The 21,195-nt window shown below is 37.7% G+C and overlaps 1 protein-coding gene across 1 annotated transcript in view; it reads left to right on the forward strand.

Annotated features, from left to right (window-relative positions):
* corin (corin, serine peptidase) overlaps positions 1 to 17,441 on the forward strand; it is a 156,458-nt gene extending 139,017 nt beyond the window's left edge. Inside the window, exons 18-22 of the mRNA XM_062981623.1 lie at positions 982 to 1,031; positions 2,165 to 2,339; positions 4,606 to 4,877; positions 6,429 to 6,562; positions 8,192 to 17,441. Coding sequence (XP_062837693.1) covers positions 982 to 1,031; positions 2,165 to 2,339; positions 4,606 to 4,877; positions 6,429 to 6,562; positions 8,192 to 8,374 — 814 coding nt within the window. The 3' untranslated portion in view covers positions 8,375 to 17,441. The remainder of the gene's footprint in view (positions 1 to 981; positions 1,032 to 2,164; positions 2,340 to 4,605; positions 4,878 to 6,428; positions 6,563 to 8,191) is intronic.
* The last annotated feature ends 3,754 nt before the right edge of the window (positions 17,442 to 21,195 follow it).

Here is a 21,195-nt window from a genome sequence, read left to right on the forward strand (position 1 = left end):
AAATAGAAACATGGACGATATTGCTGTATAAACATGATTTAAAAAATGCCATTATAGCACAACCTGTTTCAAGTACTGGATACAGTTGAAATGATGTTAAAAATTCACAATATGGAATATTCTTCAAAGCAGAAACTCTGAGACATTAAGATATTAGTACAGTAGAGTCTCACTTATCCAACTTATCCAAACCTCTTCTAGATCTCTCAGTGGCTTTCGATACTATTTACCATGATATTCTTCTGGAACACCCTGGAGGGGCTGGGAATCAGAAGTACAGTAGAGTCTCACTTATCCAACACTCGTTTATTCAACGTTCTGGATTATCCAACACATTTTTGTAGTCAATGTTTTCAATACATAGTGATATTTTGGTGCTAAATTCGTAAATACAGTAATTACTACATAGCATTACTGCGTATTGAACTACTTTTTCTGTCAAATTTGTTGTGTAACATGATGTTTTGATGCTTAAATTGTAAAATCATAACCTAATTTGATGTTTAATAGGCTTTTCCTTAATCCCTCCTTATTATCCAACATATTCGCTTATCCAACATTCTGCCAGCCCGTTTATGTTGGATAAGTGAGACTCTACTGTATTTAGAATTTGTGTATGTCTTTTATTGAAGTATTTTATATATCAAAAATATAATACTTCTCATTACCTTTAGCACTGAATTAGTTCCAGTGAAACCAAAGAAGTTCAAACGGACTTCAACATCCTTAACACATCTACTTGTAGCTATGCTTTGTATTGATAGGTGTGTTTAATGGGCCAAAACTTTATTGTTTGCAGAAATATAGATATATTGGCTTTAAAAATCAAGTCGCAAGATTTTCAAGTGTACTGTATTTTTAATCCTCTAACAAAACCACTAGTGGCTCATTTAGGTTATCTGACAGTTAAATGATGCACATTCAGCAAAAGTAATACGTATGCCATAGAAATGATTGACAACATGCCATTTCTACATCTAGATTGCCATGTAGAAGCAAGAGTATGGTTTCACTTCTCTGCACCAGAGAAGGTAAGTTTCATAACTCATTTAATAATAAAGGTGGAAATTAGGTAGATTTCAAAATACCAGTAAGCCCCATTCCTTTCTAAGAATGTCTGTGCTCACCCAGAGGCCTGGGGAATGCACTGTAATGGCATAAAAGACCTGCTAATTCTGATCAAAGATTTGGAATGGCATTGTCTTGCACACAATGGAAAACAGATGGACTCAGAAGTCCATAAGGATGGTGTAAAGGCGGTAGTCCTTTCTTGACATTTGTTTCTCTCAACTGTCATTTAGATTCTTACTGCTGGGGCATGGGGATTTCATCTAAACATTGTAACTAATAGCTTCTGATGTGTGGTTGGAGCTACTTGTTGCATTACAAATTTTGCTTGTTCATTTGTCCATATTGCCTTTCAGGACACATTATTTCATTCCACTTCCCTCTCAGGTTTCCATCCCCTTAGTCAGTCAGTACTTCATGTCCATTGAATATTCCTGTAATCAATTGGTTGTTTTGAAATTTACTCCTTATGGGAGCTTTTATCTTTCGTAATTCTGAAAAGCAGAAAATCCCCATGGACATGAGGATACTATAGCACTCGGAATACTTAATTGATGCCAGTATCTGTCATAGGAATAATCAGGAATTTGTTTATTCCCATGTTATCGGTTTAGTTGCTCATATCAAAACGATAAATGCATCTCGATAGGACTGCTAAATGATTACTATGTTTTTATATGTTGGGATTTCTGGAAGTGGTTTCAGTTTGCTGGGAGGGAATTTTCCAAGATGGCTCTTTTGCCTTGGGCAGTGAGATGGATTGGGTAGTTTGTCTGAAAAGAATTAGAGCATATGTTGACTCATTAGCATGTCATCCTGGAGCTGTAAGGTCTAGAAAAAGTGCCACAATGCCATTCTGTCATGCTGGAGCGGATTATGTTTTTCATGCCCAGTGGTAATCTTACGTTTTGCTCCATAAATTTAGCTCAATATCTCATTTTAGGGAAAAGAGTAGGGACTAGTACCTAGTTTATATATACAGATATATATATATATATATATATATATATATATATCTTATAGACTAGTACCTGGCTTTTAAGAAACCCCAGGTGCATCGAATCTTTTAATATGTTTTTGACATGTTTCTTAATAGATTGTGGACGTCGGCCTGCAGCTCGTATGAACAAGAGAATCCTTGGCGGCAGAACCAGTCGCCCAGGACTGTGGCCATGGCAGTGCTCCCTGCAGAGTGAACCGAGTGGGCATATATGTGGTTGTGTTCTCATTGCAAAGAAATGGGTCTTAACAGTGGCACACTGCTTTGAAGGGTGAGTAGTGCTGATAATGATTTAGAGTCATATATGGATTACAAAAATGATTCCTAAACTATGGTGTTAACACAATCTTCAGTTGATTCATGGATTAAACTAACATAAGCTAGCCTAGAAAACATATTGCAGCCACTCATAATTTTTCTGGGAAAAAATACTTTTCTTCCTTTCTGGAGACCACATGGCTGAGTTTTATCATTCTGTGTTGGCAGTTACAAGCTTTTATCATATGTGACATATTGATGGGCTGAGCATTTCCAAGGGCCATCAACTGGCCTCCATTGACAGGTAACAGTTTTGAGAAACAGGTTGCTGATTATGTAGAGGAAAAGGAAGATTTTAAGCCACTTACATCCTATGTATAATAAGCAATAAATAAATTAAAAACAGTTCAATGGAATTGAACTGTTGTCAAAGTCATTTATGGCTGGAGTCACTGGATTGTTATGGATTGATGATGATAAATGGGAGCTCTTATGTGTGCCCGCAACCCAGAGTCATCCGCAGAACAATGACATGCCCCTCAGGTTTGCAGAACAAAAATACAGGGACTTTACAGATTCCAAGAGATCAAAAACAGTAATATTTACAATGATCCCTCTGATCACTTACAGAAGTCTACAGTCATAAATAGTGCTTTCTCAGTTCACAAATCTGCTTCAGAGAAAAATACAGTCCTGATTCTTCTCCCTCTTTTCTCAGCAGCAAACAGGCCTCAGAATGGCAAGACCTCTCTGAGTACACACTGCTCTCTTCATCAGCAGTACTCAATCAGCATTGAAAACTTGTCCAAACTGGTTCTGCAGCAACAGAACAGAAACAGTATCAAATCAATCCTCAGGTCTTTGCAGGCTCAGCTAATCAGCTTCATGCACTTCATTTTCCAGTTAACACACACAGCACAGTTCCATTGCAAACCATGACATAGGTTGCTGTGAGTTTTCTGGGCTGTATGGCCATGTTCCAGAAGCATTCTTTCCTGATGTTTCACCTGCATCTATGGCAGGCATCTTCAGAGGTAATCATCAGGAAAGAATGCTTCTGGAACATGGCCATACAGCCCGGAAAACTCACAGCAACCCAATTCCATGGGAGATGAAGGAATGATGTGAAAATTTCAATGGATTTGTTTATTTCCTTTATATTGTGCCTATCTTCCATGACCAAACTATATACATGGAGTATGCAGACACTTTCCCAGTCAGTCACTAAATATAACTAAATCCACTGAACTTCAACAAAATTGCTGTGGCATGTTCTTTAAAAGTATACGATGGGATCCTTCCATCTTGCCTGGCCACTCCCCTAGGAGAAGACCAACACTTTGCAAACATTTTCCACAGGAAACTCCACTAGAAAATTCAACAAAAGAGATGACATTAAAAATTCATTGGAATCATCTGATCTTTAGAATATGCTTTAGATAACTGTAAGCTACATTAATCACATTGACGAACACAATTTAAAAACATGTTTATAAACAATCCATGTTTAACTCCTATCCAGGAAGCTGGACTAGTCAACAAAAATGCCAGGACCAATTGCAGGTTATTAATGCTTAAAGCCCCATCAGGATATTCTAAATAAATTGTGCAAGTAGCACATTCCAGTTTTTTGTGTGGAAAAGTCTCATCCACAGTGCAAAGATATAATGTCGCTTCTGATACTAGAAGGACTAAGTAATTAGAGTGTAAGCCATGCAGGATAAGCCATTGAAAGTCTTATCCTTCATTAATTTGTCTAGTTCACTTTTAAAAGTTATCCAAGCTAAAGTCCACTGGTATATCCTTTGGTAGCAAATTCCATAGTTTCATTAAAATCAATGATTTTAATTCAGTGTTTGATTTAAATACGAAAAAATTAAATTGCTCTTATAATGATAAATATGAACTATAATAAAAACCCAACAGTTTTTGGTTGTTAGCCGTGTTTTTATTTCATTTGTTCGATCTGCAGTGGAAGAAAATTAGTATTATATACATATAGATATAGATATCAATTTCCATATACATATAGAAAACTTAAGGGAGTTCTAACAAGTTGTGATTGACCAACTGGTAGTTCCTAGTACTATCCTCTGCTGGATCTATACTGCCATATAATCCAGTTTGAAGGTCGTTCGTTTTTATATTTGTAAAAACTAAGTTTCCATCTTTCTGTTCATGTGTCCTATACTTTTATAATGATGAGGCAGGGGTTGCTATTTGTATCTAACTTATATTAAAATTAATATCATGTATCTTCTTTCTTTCCTGGAACCAAGAAGGGAGAATCCTGCAGCCTGGAAAGTAGTGCTTGGCATCAACAATTTGGATCACCCTTCAGTCTTTATGCAGACCCTCACGGTGAAGAATGTTATCCTGCACCCTCGGTATAACCGTGCTGTAGTGGACTATGATATAAGCATTGTGGAACTCAATGAAGACATCAATGAGACAAGCTACGTAAGGCCAGTTTGCCTACCCAGGAGGGGTCAGCGAGTTCAGCCAGATACCTATTGCTACATCACTGGTTGGGGACACATGGGCAACAAAAGTGAGATGAATGTTTTCTAAATTCTCATACAAATATAGTTATTTTTGTTAGCTTGTGGCGGTTTTCTACCTTTAGTGTAAACCCATGAGTACTTTTTTTAAAAAATGATGAAAAAATCTCTTGTTAGGTCTTTTGAAATATCATCAAAACATATAGAATATTCCCAGCCGAAGTTCTCACCTCGTTCACATTTTTCACATCAGTTTATATTCAGAACTGAATCTGATTTGGAAACCAAAGAAAGGAAATATGCTTTAGAGAGAATCCACAGCCACAGACAGATTTTCCTTATGGTTAAGCCATAACAATTCCCATTACCTAATGCTTGCTGTGTTTTGTAAACAAAACTGTAATTTAGTTTCTGGGAGGAGGAAAAAGTATGTTTGTATACACTTCTTCTCCCACCAAGTACATTGCTCAGATATTTTATTTTCTAAAATAAAAAAATATCTTGAGAGGCATAGTTTCTTTCCAAATTTTAGAAAGAGATTGAACAAGTAATTGTCATAGATGTTTCAAGCACAATTGCTTCAAGATAGGGTTTCTAGATATGACTCCATGGTTTCTGTCATTTTCATTTTATAGTAATATATGTTGTTATTGTTACTAAGTGCTTATGGAGATCCTAAGCAGGGTTTTCTCAACTAAATATGGTCAGAGGGTGTTTTGCCCTTGCTTTCCTCTTTGATTAACAGAGTGACTTGGCTAAGGCCATCCATTGAAGGAATAAGTGGCAACACTGGCTGCTCAGTAATAATGTCTTCTGAACTTCTGAGCTGGAATTCAAATTCCAGCCTTCCAGACTACTTGTCTGCTACTCAGACCATTACACCATGCTGGTTCTAAGTTATACATCTAGTTTATATTAATAAATCATGGGAAGCTGCAGGACAACATACATAATTTTTAGGTAATTGTGGTATTGACTGCAGATGTGCAATATAACACAAGCCAGGAACACATTGAAACCTTGGTTTATCAACTGATAATGCATGTTCTCAGTTGCAGTGAGAATGACCTCACTTCATACATTGTTTAGCATGTTGTCTGAATGTGGGTGCGATTGCTCCAAGTTTGTTACTCTGCCAACTAACTAGACAAAGAAAAAAAACCCCATAAAGCCTGAATTCTTTGTCTAGCTTGTGATCATGTTTTGTGGAGTGGTGACAAAGCAGAGTGGTAGCTGCATCTGCACGTAGGCAGCATGATAATGTTTAGGTACAACTGTTAGTCTTTTAAAATAAATGGTGTGGATCTGAGGGACACTTGAAGGACTCTCTAATTCACATGTGGCAAATGAGTCACGGTTTTCTCCTGCAGTAATCTTGGCACAGAGCTCCCTGGTTTCCCTGGCTTCTTGTGTTATCAGAAACCACACAATGTAAACAATCAACAAATTGGAATTTTTATTAAGAACATTTAGATATTAATTTTAATACAAATTTTGAAAGAAGTAATCATCTCTTTACTTTGCATAAAGGAATTGCTATGATGATCAGAGCGTATGCATTTGTATATTTTAAGAGACAATATGTCTTTCCTCTTGTTTAGTGCCTTTCAAACTTCAAGAAGGAGAAGTTCGTATTATTTCCTTAGAACAGTGTCAATCGTATTTTGACATGAAGACCATCACTGGCAGGATGTTATGTGCTGGTTATGAGTCTGGCACTGTGGATTCTTGCATGGTAAGTTAAGCTTTAAAAAGGAAGCATGTGTGCATTTAAAACCTACATGCAAAAGCACAACACTGTAGTTAGAAAATCACAGACATTATATGGCAATTATTCCTGTGCAATCCAGAAGCAGCTAGATCCCTGATGGATGGAAAACTAAAGCCTGATTATTCGATGGGTTTAATATCAGGCTCAAATTATTGTTCATTTAAGGTCCTTTTACAATTGGGAGAATTACTGTATCTGAAATATTTAGGACCAAAGATTATTCAGATTTCAAATTTTTGTTTTTGTTTTTAGAGTGCTTATATTTGCATATATGTAATGAATGAGGAATATGGGGGGAGGAGACTAGTTGCAAATCTAGCCCCCAGTGGTTTTTCTCAATGAGCTCTTGCTCTACTACAGTACGAACTTTGGTGGTAGAAAAGAAAGGAGAGATCATTCAGGGTTCTGCTATTAAACCTACACTAATCCCTTGTAAAAAGCAGTTATCATGAGGGGGGAAAGTTTAAATGCTTTTGGCTGCCGTGGATCAGTGAATGTTGCAAAGCCCTGCCTTGACAATCCAAACTACACTTACATTCCACAATCATTGGTCAGACAAAATGAAACCATGATCTGGATTGGTCTTCTTCTGAAGTTTTTAAACGGAATGATGGCCATTTGTAGGGAGTGCTTTTGACTGCGTGTTCCTGCATAGAAGGAGGTTGGATTGGATGGCCCTTGTGATCTCTTCCAACTCTATGTTACTATTAAAACAGGCACAAAAAAAGCAGCCACCCCAGGTTAAACTTTTTAAAAAGTTTCTTCTGCACCATAATGATGGTGAATATCCCTCCACACATATGTGTGTCACACACCCCACCCCCTGGGTTATCCTCTGAGGTCTCTTGAGAGGTAATGGGGCCAATTCACTCGATAGTAGACCACACTTGCATTGAAATATTGAACAATGTCCCCAGAATTGTAGGCCAGTGTAGAAGCCAGAGAAGTGGTATGTCATGAACTTACCAAGCATCACTATTGGAAAACACATTGTAATTTTTTAGACCAAACCAGCTACATGTAACCCACACCATATGAAAGGGATGTAGGTATGGTAGTATTGGTTTCTAAGAAAAGTCCATAGCTAACAGAAGCTAAACATATTCAGTGATTGACATATTGACTGAAGGTGGATAGATAGATAGCAGCAGATTTCTTCCAGCTCATAAGATTTCTTCCAGCTCAATTTAGTGCAATGGTTCTCAACCTGTGGTCCCCAGATGTTTTGGCCTACAATTCCCAGAAATCCCAGCCAGTTTACCAGCTTTTAGGATTTCTCAAAGTTTAAGGTCAAAACACCTGGGGACTCGCAGGTTGAGAATCACTGCTTTAGTGTGTTACAGTATACAGTTGTAGAGATGGCATCACTTTTAGTTGGCTTCATTTTAGGTGGAGGTGGCATTATATCACTTTTAGCTGATGTCTGGGATTTTTTTGAGGAGTGTGCTTGCCATTTGCTAATTTTGAGCTCATTGGCTGATTTGGGAGGATTTCATACAACCTGCATTCCAACTCCTGTTCTAGATTAGTTCACCCAACCTTTACTTTTCAGGACTGGCCTAAGACTGTTGAATAATATCTATGTCCTTGCAGGGTGACAGCGGTGGACCTCTTGTGTGTGAACAGTCTGCTGGACGCTGGACATTGTTTGGTTTAACTTCTTGGGGCTCCGTCTGTTTTTCCAAACTTTTGGGACCTGGAGTTTATAGCAATGTGTCTCACTTTACTGAATGGATTGAAAGACAGATCTACATCCACACGTTTCTGCTCCACTGATTTTCCAGAATAGAAATGTTGTGCAAAGACAAAGTCCAAGGGCACCTAAACCATGAAGAATTTGAACTGAAGATATCTGATGAATGAGAAATTCTGTATGTTTCAGGGCACAGGATATGGAACAACATATAGCAATTTATACATCCTTTTGTGCCAAAGATGCTTCTGGGTAATGATGGTCAAATATTTTTGTAATAATTTCTGATGTTTTTCCATTAGCAGTGTTGTGATACTTTTCACATACACTCAGAAAAACGTATAGAGGAAGAATCAAACAATATAATAGATTATATTCCAGAAACAGAACTAGGAGTAGTACAAAAATATTAGCTCATCAAAAGAGAAAGATTGGTGACAGATAAATTTGACTTCTGTCTCTTGCAGTGAACAGCTGGCGTATTTTCAAGGGCAACTGCCATATCTATGGAAAATAGTCTTTTTAAAAGTTCAAAATACTTGTTTCTCTACAACTTCCAAGTAAACTTGATTATTAGTACATAGCAAAAGAGATATCAATTTATGCCACTATTCAGGCTATGCACAAACCACCTGACAAAAAAGGCTGCTTTAATATTCAGATCTGGTTACTTCTGCATTTCTTTTCCTTGCCATAGCCCAGGTTAGGAATTTATTTCATCCTCCTATTCTTATCAGTCTTACTCTCTCATCTTTTACAATGAAACCACACATTAACATTAATATCTCTAGTCTTTCTCATTTTTTTTTTAAAAAACTCCTTTCTCCTCTGTAGCATTTTGCTTTAAAAAAAAAACAAAAAAACTTTACCTATTTTTTCCTTGTTGTTCTATGGAGAAAGTTGGCCTTCAAATACTCCAAGACATCTACTGAGAGCTTCACAAGTTTCCCAATTGTCATACTGAAATTGTCAAAGACAGCTGTATGGTCCTTACAACCTCTTCTTGGAGCCATTTGGATGCTACATAAAATTGCCGTCTTATCCATTTGTCCCTTAAATAGTTTTTTGAGCAGCTAGAGGAAATTATTAATCTTGATGCCCCTTTGCTTATCCCAGCTAGAAGTTCAGTGGAACTCAAGATTCTTAAGAACCTCTCAGTACCTATATTTATGTGATCAGTCAGATGCTCCCCTTGTAGCTATTTCAGGAGCCTCAAACATATGATCAGATGAAATCATTCACAAATCGCTATAAAAAGTGATGTTTCCGGAGACTATGAATCAGTAGACTAAAAATTCAGGATAGATCTCTTAGTCCACATATTTATCTACAATGCAAATTACTTTGGAGAGAGTATACTCACCTGCCCATAAATGCAAAAGGTAGGAAAGAATGAGCTCTTACTTCCTAGATAATAATAATAATAATAATAATAATAATAATAATAATAATAATTTATTTATAACCCGCTTCCATCTCCTCAAGGGGACTCAGAGCGGTTCACATGGGGACCAAGTCCAAGAATCAAACAGATAAAAGCAGAACACAATAATGACATATATAATATAAAAAATTAACAGTAAAATAACATTCATAAAATACAACAGTGGATATCAGGACTAAAAAGGAGGAACTATTAAAAATTGCAAGGGAAGGCAGACATGTGCAAAAACACAAGGTAATAAAATTAGGAATAAGAATAAAGTGCTGGAGATTAGGGCAAACTCCTTCAATCTCTGTTGGAGGATTAAAATAGTAAAACATTTATTAAGAATGCTGTTACTATCACTAACAATCCCTTCCCCAGAGAAGTATAAATTAAAACATCTCTGTCTTGACTATTTTCTCTACTTTGGGTCCCTGGATAACCTTAGGCAAGCCATTCTCTCTCAGCTTTAATTTCTACCAACTGCAATAGAGAAACTAATATTATTGATTTACTATACAGTGTCCTGGTAAATTGCTGCTATTAGATAATGCATATAAAGTGCTTTAAACACCAGAAACTAATATGCTGCTACTTCTCCAACTCCTTAATGTCATTGATGCTATTCTTAGAGTTAAACCAAATTTCAGGGGCTGAAATGTGGAGCGGGTTCCCTTAACCCATAATAGACTGGAGGGATTTTTTTCCAGAACCTATAGCATCTTTCCATAACAGACAAATACTGACAACTAGCAGCCAGGAATTAGATTAATGCAAACCTTTGGATTCTTTCTCTAACAAATTCTTATGGAATAAATGAATGAAATCACATTCCTGAGGTTACGGATGATGGAGTCTGGTCCGATAATCAAAACATGTTCTTTGTACATCTATATAAGATGTTTTGCTCTAGGGCGATGGTACTCTCCTCAAATGGAAAGCCTAATGAAAGAATTTCAGAGATTAGAAATATTAAGGCAGGGATCTTCAATTTTTTTTAAGAAGAGGGCCGGTTCACAATTCTCTCAGAATGTTTGAGGGGGCGGGGGTATTGTTTGAACAAAACATGAATGAATTCCAATGCACACTGCATGTATTTTATTTGTAGTGCAAACCATGAAAAAACAATACAATATTTAAAATGAAAAACAATTTTAACCAACATAAACTTATCAGTATTTCGTTGGGAAGTGTGGATGTGCTGATGAGATAGTCAAGTTAATTAGGACTGTTGTTGTTGTGTGCCTTCAAGTCATTTCAGACTTAGGGTGACCCTAAGTCTAAAGTTTAGGTCAGGAGTTGGATAAATAACCTTAGGTCCACATCGTCTGGATGCTGAGAAGAGGTCCGAGGCAGAAAAGGGCTGAAGGAAAGAGCCCAAGGGGCTGCATCAGGCCCACAGGCCTGGGTTTGCCCATGCCTGGTCTATAGCTATATGGCAGTGTCTTAAGTAAAGAATGACAAAACCATCACTAGGGTTGGCTTCTTTATGTTTTCCCAGTGATTCAAGGAAGGGTTATTAACACAGTGCAAACAAAAATACATAAAATACATAACACTGACCTCATAGATCATTTTTAGTTTCTGTAAGATATGAAAGGAAATGATCTCTGATATCAGTAGAACATGGCTATATGCTGTATTGCCAGGTGTGAGACTGAATTTCAATTCTTACACATTGAACGTGATTGTTCAACAATGGAACTAAGTTAATATGTATTGTGTGTACCTTCAAGTAGTTTCTGGCTTATGGAGATCCTGTGCTATAGGTTTTTTTTGTTTTTTACAAGATTTGTTCAGATGGGGATTAACCTTTGCTTTCTTCTGAGAACAAGTGTGATTTGCCCCAGAGTCCTACTACAACATCCAAAGTACACCATGCTGGTTCTCTTCCTAAAACCAATACCTACCTATATGAGAAGATAGTGAATTGTCATCTTAGTGCCTTCACAGGATCTTGCAAAAGCAGTTATATGAATTATTACATCAGTATTTTAAATTAAAAACTAGGTTGCCCATTGGTGTTATAGTGACTAGTATCCAAGTTGGGACCTTTTATTGTTCCAGAGATCAAGAGTGCTTTTTAGTCAGATCTACGGTTTGAAAAGCAACATGACTTTGGTTACTTCACTCAGACTCTAATCTTGCTTTACATTTGTTCTAATGCACATGAAAAATTATGGCACACAATGGAGATTTAGGATATTTTTTTGTTTTCTGTGTTAAGAAATATCAATTTAAAAAGGACATTAATGATTGACAGAGTCATGCATAACTGTTATCTACAAGAGTCCTGGGTCTTTTTCCTCAATAGTATCAATCCACTATACAACAAAGCAGAAGCTTTTGATTATTTGATGGCCAGCTGCTTGGCTATCATCCATTCATGAAAATTCAAGTCTACGGTGTTACGGGCACTTCTCTTTCCATTTGGTGGCCTGGGTAGTGTAGCTGTGGATCCCTAGAGTTTGCTCATCCATAATCTAATGAATGCCTTTCTGAGGCTACTTGCCTCCAACATAGTTCTCCAAGTTATGATTTCTGTGGAGACATTTCCATTGAAACCAGATCATTTCAATGTTCTTATTAAAGAGACAACTGATTGGATATTGTAGGGGTGTGGAGAGTTGTGGTCTGTTTAAGCTAGAAATAGGATTGCTTATACCTGCCGCCCACTCTACTCCCTATTGCTCCTTCCTGCAGTAGTTTGCACTGGAGCCAACCAACTGTGGCAGACAGGACTAAGAAAAATACATTTGCTGTGGCATAAATGATTTTTTCCAGTCCTATTCCTTACAGTTGGTTGGTTCTAGCTTAACTCCAGTATTGAAGAAGAGCAAGGAGTGATAAACAGAGCAGAGAGTGTGTGTTTGAAGAGAAATAGTTGTAAAATCTTGTTTGTTGACAATTCCCCAAATAGATTATGCTGCGATGCCAGCAGGAGTTATGATATAGGAGTGGCATACACACAGATAGAATGGGTGGTCTTTGTGTTGTTACATTCATCTGAAGAGAGAGGAGACGATTCAGTTTCCTGAGGAGGAACTGCTTGCTTGTTTTCTTCCTCAGAGTGTGTGGCAGTCTTTTGCCTATTTGCTTCTCCAGCCTTTTTGTCATGTTGCTAGGGATGAGGTGGTGTGGTGAAAAAATAGGGCAGGAGGAGAATGAAGTGGGAAAAGGATGAGAGGATCTTGATTAGGAAGACCAACCTCCCTGCCCTTGAACCTCTTTCTTGCTCTGCCTCCCCAGTCCTTTCATAAGCAGGATTCAGTACCACATCTCTTCTCACCTCTCCTCTGTTTCTTTTCTCTGTGGCTCCCAGCTGGCTTCCTCATATTTTAGTGGACGGCCCTCTACTTCTTCACACTATGTTTCCTTCTGTTAGATGGGATAATGCCGTGTGTTATGTGTCACGGGGAGGGTACTAGGTTGGCTTCTTTCTGCCCTCTGTATGTTTGTAGACCTCAAATCAAATAATTTTGTTGTACAAGCCCAAGGCCATGACAAAAAAGCACACATGCACACAATAGCACCCTCGGGATCAACAGGCACCAGGGATACAAAACAGAGAGCATAATCTTCTAAGGAGATCTGCTCATGGCTTGTAGACCAAAACTGCTGCCCCACCTCCACTTTCTAGTATTTGGGGGATGTGTGGAAGAAGAGACTACAATATTCAGTATTAGCCATAGTAATTTTTGTTCCATTACTATTCTCTTTTTAAAAGGGATCTGTAATGGTTATGGTCTGCATGGGTAACCTGTTTATTCTTATGTTGGTGGCGTGAAACAGTTCCTCAGTAGAGCTTAATTGACCCTTAATGAAGTCTCTGACTGGAAGCTGTTTAGTCAAAACTGGGGCCCAGTTGTGGGAAAATTCACAGTGCTGCACAATATCTCTTCCTCTCCACACATTTCCATCCTCTCACATGGTTGGCACAGTGCTGTATTTTAATTACTGTATTTTTCTTGGAAATGCTGGCTGTATTTAAGCCTTAGGACACAATTTACAGTTTACTGTAAGCAAGCACCATCAAATAGAATGTGTAGATCTAGGCAAAATTGTACTGTACAGCTACTAGTCAGTGTATACATAGAATCCGCATGGCTCAGATGAATGAAAGTATTGGACTCTGATTTCGACTGAATGTTAGTAGGAACATCCTGACCATATGAACCTTGGTCAATGGATAGTCAGACACTAGAACAGAAGGTGATAGATTCTCAACTATTTGAAGTTTTTAAAGTAAGGTTACATGTCCAGTTCTCAGGGGTGTTTTAACTGTAGATTCCTGTATCAGGAGTAGCATCCCAAATAGCTTGATTAGAACCCTTTGCCAGAATCCCAGAGGGAGGCTGTGGTTGGAGCAAGCTATAGGACAGTAGTTCTCAACCTGTGGGTCCCCAGGTGTTTTGGCCTACAACTCCCAGACATCCCAGCCAGTTTATCAGCTATAAGGATTTCTGGGAGTTGAAGGCCAAAACATCTGGGAACCACAGGTTGAGAACCATTGCTATAGGAGAAATGGGAAGAGATGGGAGTCTACTTCAGGGATAAAGGAAGAATTCCACAAGAGGGACCAAACATGAATTATTGCAAGACCCGTTTCCTATTTGCTCTTTTCCCCACACTACAAGCACCATCAGCCGCATCTGCATGAATGGAAGAAAGGAGCAGGATGAAATGGAAGGGGATATTAAAGTAAGGGTTGTCCTTAAAAAAAGGGGGGGGGATGAGGTATCTTATGTATGTCCAACATGCACCTCTCTCTTCTTAGGGGATTTGATGAATGCATTCAACTGAAGGATACAACCTGGGAAATATTCACCATCCCACTGATATGAAAGACAGACTCCAATACACTGTGCAAAACTCCCCCTTTCATATTGTGCATTAGAAGTACTCAGTAAAAAAAATGACAAATGCTGCTTCATCTTTACATCAGTGCAGGATAGGCTAATGCAAAGTGAAATAATATAGGGTTTCACCTACACTAGAAAACTGTGAGTATGCTATAATGGAGAGGATGGACTCATGAAGCAGTTGGAGAATTACAATATTATAGAATATCTGTGTTTTCAGTCACAAAATGTTGGAAGTTGTGTTAGAAGTCAAAAAATACATTTTTCAAATAAAGGGCTTTGAAACAATGAATTATACTATGTAACAAAATTTGAAAAAAATTATGTTCCTGTTTAATTGTGCGGTACTTACTTTGGTCGTAGTTGTTATACTCTAGAAACTTCTTTTTTGTGGCTGTCACAAACTATGTTGAATTGGTTGAGAGACTATCCACCTCTTCACATAGGGCATTCTTTTGCCGCTTTTATGTGTGGCAAGGACGAAGCCTGCCGTATGCCATAACATGATGCATGGCAACCCCTGCCCACATTTCTCCCAAAGTGGAGAGGAAGTGCCGAACGGTGCTTTCTCCTCCACTATGGAGAGGAAAGTGTAGTTTGAGTAGCTCTGATTTTGCAGTGTGATGGCAGAAAGAGTGATGGGGCAAGGTACATTGCTGCTCTTTCTACCATCTGATGGGTGGAGGGAAAGGATGCCAAAGCACCCTCTTCTGTCCCCGCTGTGTGATGACTAGAGGAGGGAGGGTGTGCGGGGCACCATGAGCCTTCCCTGCCTCCCCTTTCGTGGTGTAATAGCATGGCCCGAAAGGGCTGTGTGAAGGGGTCCTAAAAATATTTATTGAAAAACTATAGCAAAATGTGCTGCAAGATGTCCCGCAAAAACAAAGTTTTTGCAGTTTAATAAACCTTTTCTATGATTTTATGATATAATCAATTAGGAAATGACATTTATAACCCGGGAACAAAAATCATGTTAAATAGTGTAATGGGAAAGATTTGGAATTTTTATTCAGTCATACTCTGCTGAACTGTCAACCTTGTCTGGACTACTTTTTGAGACGAACTTTGTAATCTGTGTCTTCTCTTTTGATGCACCTTGTGTAGTGTATGCTATTGACAATGACCATTGTGTTACTAAATGTTAATATTTATGTGGGTTGAAAAGCTGTACTTGATTCAGCATAATATCCCATTTTCTCAACAACAAAATAACCACCTGCCTTTTTATGTTGCATTCATGCTGTTGATTGAGGGTCAACAAACTGAATATTTCTCCCCTTGGATTTAATACATGATGTGACATTTTTGTAGGACAAGGTAAATTGCATTCATCATTGTACTGAATACAACCAACCTTGAAACACAATCATTACAAGTCGAAGGTTCAGCTCACACTTTCATGTAATGCTGTATGATGGTATAGTGAAGAAAAAATGGCATGAGTTACTAACTTCATAATCTTGGCTGCTGTGGAAAAGGCCAGTTAGATAGTTAGTTATGGAAAACAGCCCATTACATCTGTGTGGTTAGGTACTTGCGTATAACGTTACACTAGGTGGCTCAACTTAATTATTATTTAAATGGTGATGGTGACAACAGATTTGCCATTATTATGTCGGGGGTGCTTTGAATGCGATTTCCTGCTTCTTAGCGGGGGGTTGGACTAGATGGCCCTTGAGGTCTCTTCCAACTCTACTATTCTATGATTCTATGATTATATATGTGTAGAATATATCTTTGTTGCATTTGTCATGTGTACTGAACCACAGAGTGGTGCATGTGTACACTTAATATAGAGATGCTGGAATGTTTGGGGCAGATTCGTTGTTGCAATCCAACAGCTGGGGCACTTCCAGTTGCCTTCCCCTACTACAGATGGAATATTCCCAAGCTTCATGAGTTGGAAATAAAAAGTCCAAGTGTGTACTGAAGCCTGAGACCCTTTGAGCTCAGTGGGACTTAATTAGAACCAATATCAATTAGGAATTAGGTGGATGAGTTTTCAAATTCAGTTTTTTAATGTAAAAATTGAGATTTTCTTCATTAGAAAAACCTTACAATTTTTGCTGATGTTGATGATAACGATGTTTATTTATATCCCAAATAAACAACGGGATTCCCAGTTATGGATATTTTTGCAACCACTAGCAAAATGTTAGATTCACGGAATCACTCCAATGCTATCCATGAGATTTCCTGTACTTCAGATAGAAACCGGCAGTCAATAATATATTATATTCCTTCATTCCAGTCCGTGAAATTTAGCCTTGCTCTACCTCAGTTGCCTTTTCGGTCCCTGATGGTCTACAGATCCTTAGCCTTCATTCACTCACCTCCAACAATAGCAGTCTTGTCTGTGTGAAGCTGTCTCCCAGCATCTATCTGTGAAGCTCTTTGTTTTTTTTTTAGCTCCATGTCTTCTTTGCTGCTCTTCACAGAAAACCATGTGTCGAGTTTTGTCTCTTATTACTGCAGTACATTTCCTAGCAATTTCTTTCACAGCATTCCATGAAGAGAAAATATATTTCTGTAACTTTGTATGTGTATTTTTCTACTGCTTTTTTCTATGTATGCTTATGCAAATATTGTATGTGCGTTTTAAAGAACCAGATGTCCACCTTCTGATGAAGCAGTGTTTCTCCACATGTGTGGTCATAGATAGGCAGCCCATTGTATCCAGCCATTATAAAAGGGGGCTTTAATTCAATTGATATCGTTCATACGCCAATATTGTTTCGCTGCCATATGAGAAGCTAATGGTTTAAATAATGTCATATCAACACACTGGCGTGTTTATATTTTAAACTATACAAACAAAAATGCAGATATTTATTTTTTTCAAAATAAATCCTGTGAACAAAAGAGTTTTCAAACAAGTTTCTTATAACTGATTCACAAGAAGAGTAAGAAATATGTTTCTTGATTCAAGAGGATGCTTCCAGACAAGGGCCACCCCAGTCAAAAGTGTTTTATTCTTAAATCATGTTTCCAGATGGGTCACCTCTCAGGAAATACTGAGATTTTTCGGTTGTTTATTTTATCAGTTTGCATTCAGCCCCTTTTTTGAAATATGGCTTCATACTTTTTCCTCCCACTGATTCAGTCACATCCAACATTTCAGAAACTAAAATGCTTAATAATGTTAAATTAATTAAGCATCAGGATAACTTTGTTTTAATGGTAATATTCCTCTTTCACTCACTGTGTCCTGGGACAATAGCTGCATTTATTTGGTGGCTTTTATCTTTATTGGATGAAGGATTAGGGGACGGATGAAGGATTAGGGGAAATCCAACCCCAAATAGAGAAACAAGTCATCCAGGAATACCTGGCCACTGTAAACAAATTCAAGTCTCCAGGGCCAGATCAACTACACCCAAGAGTATTGAAGGAACTAGCGGAAGTCATTTTGGAACCACTGGCAATCATCTTTGAGAGCTCTTGGAGAACGGGAGAAGTTCCAGCAGACTGGAGGAGGGCAAATGTGGTCCCTATCTTCAAGAAGGGAAAAATGGACAACCCAAACAATTACAGTCCGGTCAGTTGATACCAGGCAAGATTCTGGAAAAGATAGTTAAGGAAGTGGTCTGCAAATACTTAGAAATGAAAGCTGTCATCGCTAAGTCTACATGGATTTATCAAAAACAAGTCATTCCAGACTAATCTGATCTCTTTAATGCAAGATACTCCACTTAGGCAGAAAAAAATGAAATGCAAAAATACAGAATCGGAGATGCCTGGCTCGACAGCATTATGTGTGAAAAATATCTTGGAGTCCTCGTGGATAACAAGTTAAACACGAGGCAACAGTGTGATGTGGCAGCAAAAAAGCCAATGGGATTTTGGCCTGCATCAATAGGAGTATAGTGTCTAGATCTAGGGAAGCCATACTACCCCTCTATTCTGCCTTGGTTAGACCACACCTGGAATAATGTGTCCAATTCTGTGCACCATAATTTAAGGGAGCCGTTGACAAGCTGGAATGTGTCCAGAGGAGGGCAATTGAAATAATCAAAGGGTCTGGAGAACAAGCCCTATGAAGAGCAGCTTAAAGAGCTGGGCATGTTTAATCTGCAGAAGAGAAGGCTGAAAAGAGACATAATGGCCATGTATAAATATGTGAGAGGAAGTCGTGGGGAAGAGAGAGCAAGCTTGTTTTCTGTTGCGCTGGAGACTAAGATGCAGAATAATTGCTTCAAACTACAGGAAAGGCAATTCTACTTGAACATTAGGAAGAACTCCCTAACTGTGAGAGCTGTTCAGCAGTGGAACTCCCTGCCCCAGAGTGTGGTGGAAGCTCCTTCTTTGGAAGCTTTTAAACAGAAGTTAGATGGCCATCTGCCAGGGGTGCTTTGAATGCAATTTTCCTGCTTTTTGGATGGGCCACGAGGCCGCTTCCAACTCTATGATTCTATAATTCTAACACAGTAGGTACTCACAAGTGCAGATACATTTCATTTTAAAATGTCCTGGTTAAATGTAAACTAACCTGTGGCATGAATATGATAATGCTAGCAGCTCTCAGAAGATAACTGAGAATGAGAAAAGTATTGGCTTGCATGCTGATAGGCAGTTATGATGTTGTAAGCTATGCTTATCGCCTTGTGTTTCATTTGAGGCATCATTGCCCTGACTGCAGTCTCTCCAGAACCTACATTAAAATCCAAGCAGCTGACCTGAAGGACAGGGTTTTGTGCTGCTCACTGAATGATGGTACATCCAACCTTTTTCTTCCAGTGAGCCAAGAGTCTTCCAGAGGTTTTTTTTTTCTGATAAGAAAAGAAAATGGAAAGAGAAGTGATTTATACTGTAAGGGCTATAGCATTATCCTTTTGAGAGATCATGGTGTTGTTTCAATTTTGTTTTGTAGTGAAATGATTACAGGAACAAATGTCCTATTTGAAGACTGATGCAGGTAAAAGTTGCTGGGATCCTGCTGTAATAATAATAATAATAATAATAATAATAATAATAATAATAATAATAATAAAAGGGCTCAGGTGAAATATTGTGATTTTGATATGCAGAGATATACAATGGATAGATTGTCCTAGGGTAGATCTATAACTGCAATAAACAAACCAATAAACAAATCCATATTCACCTTGATCCTGGTGTAGTTGGAACACAGAACATTCCTCCATTTTCATAATGTAAAACACTTATTTTGGGCTTTAATCCAAACTTTAAAATCCACAGTGTGTCTAGTCATTTAATGGTAAAGAGATGGTGAATTTACATAGCACACCTTTGATGTAAAGAACAGCTTATTTATACTGGAACAACAGTACAGGTTGAGTATCCCATATCCAAAATGCTTGGGACCAGAAGAGTTCTGTATTTTGAATTTTCTATTTGGATTTTTGAATACTTATATGCACATAATGATATGTCTTGGAGATGGGGTTGAAATCTAAACAAAACATCAATTTATATTTCATACATACAGCCTTATACACACAGCCTGAGGATAATTTTGTTCCTGCAACAAAACAAATGATAAATTGAAACATCAGAAACAAAGATGGCATTATCCCAGCCAACCTTGTATATAATTTTGGATTTTGGAGGATCTTGGAATTCTGGATACGGGTTATTCAATCTACATTAGTCATCAGTCCTTTAAAATGATGCATGAAAGTAGGGGTGAAGTGGTGAACACTAACTTCAATAGGCGAAGCTCTTTAATAACACATGTTTCTTCTTGTGCTGTTTCACTTAACAAATTGCATAAAGACCAGACAAATACTCAGTTTGTCATATCCACAATTAATTATGTAAGTCCAAACCAGCTGCCCTTTCTTTTATTTTTCAGAATCATGAAGCATGATTATTGCTTTTTTTAAAAAAAATGTCAATCTACCATGTGTCATAACGCATATATAATCTACATAAGTGCAGTATATGTAATACCCATTACCCAGAGGTTCCATGGGCAGATGATTGGTTTTTAGACAAGCTGAATTTACCTGCTACTTCATAATATAGAACATTGGCTTTGAATTTGCACAATTACACCAGACATTTTCCATAGCCATCAAGTTGTGGGCACTGCAGATTCTGAAACCATTTCGAGACCAGCTTGTTTAAAGCTACAGACAATGCAGTTGCTGTTGCCTGTTTTTGATCAAAAACTATTTAGCTGCTTGTGATCCCTTTATATCAGTTTTTAACTTATTTATTTATGCAATGCTTTTGACACAAAATAAAGTCCTCTTGTTCTATATGTTGTAAAAGTTTATATTTAACTTAAGTTTTCTTCCCATCTCATGAATTTTGATACGTCTCTCCACCATTGCTTAAATAGCATATAATTGGTCACAAATTGTGTTGTCTGATATAGAAACAGCATTCTCAATAAAACGTGCATTTTTATCACTGAAAGTCTTCCGAAAGGGACAATTAAGTTTCTCCCATCTTGTAAATTTTTCCGAATCTTAACATAATTATTATTCGGTAACATCCAATTAATTCCCTCATAGTGCTTAAATATTTTGGCTATGTTTTTTAAAAAGCTTTATTATTACAATGGTGAAATTAAAAGTTCTGGGGAGCCTACTCTTTACATGCTCAAAAGTTCTGGGAACATTAAAATAGTGCTTTTAACAAAGCAAAA

Source organism: Anolis carolinensis, chromosome 5 (assembly GCF_035594765.1).
Source record: "Anolis carolinensis isolate JA03-04 chromosome 5, rAnoCar3.1.pri, whole genome shotgun sequence".
NCBI classification, from domain to species: Eukaryota; Metazoa; Chordata; class Lepidosauria; order Squamata; family Dactyloidae; genus Anolis; species Anolis carolinensis.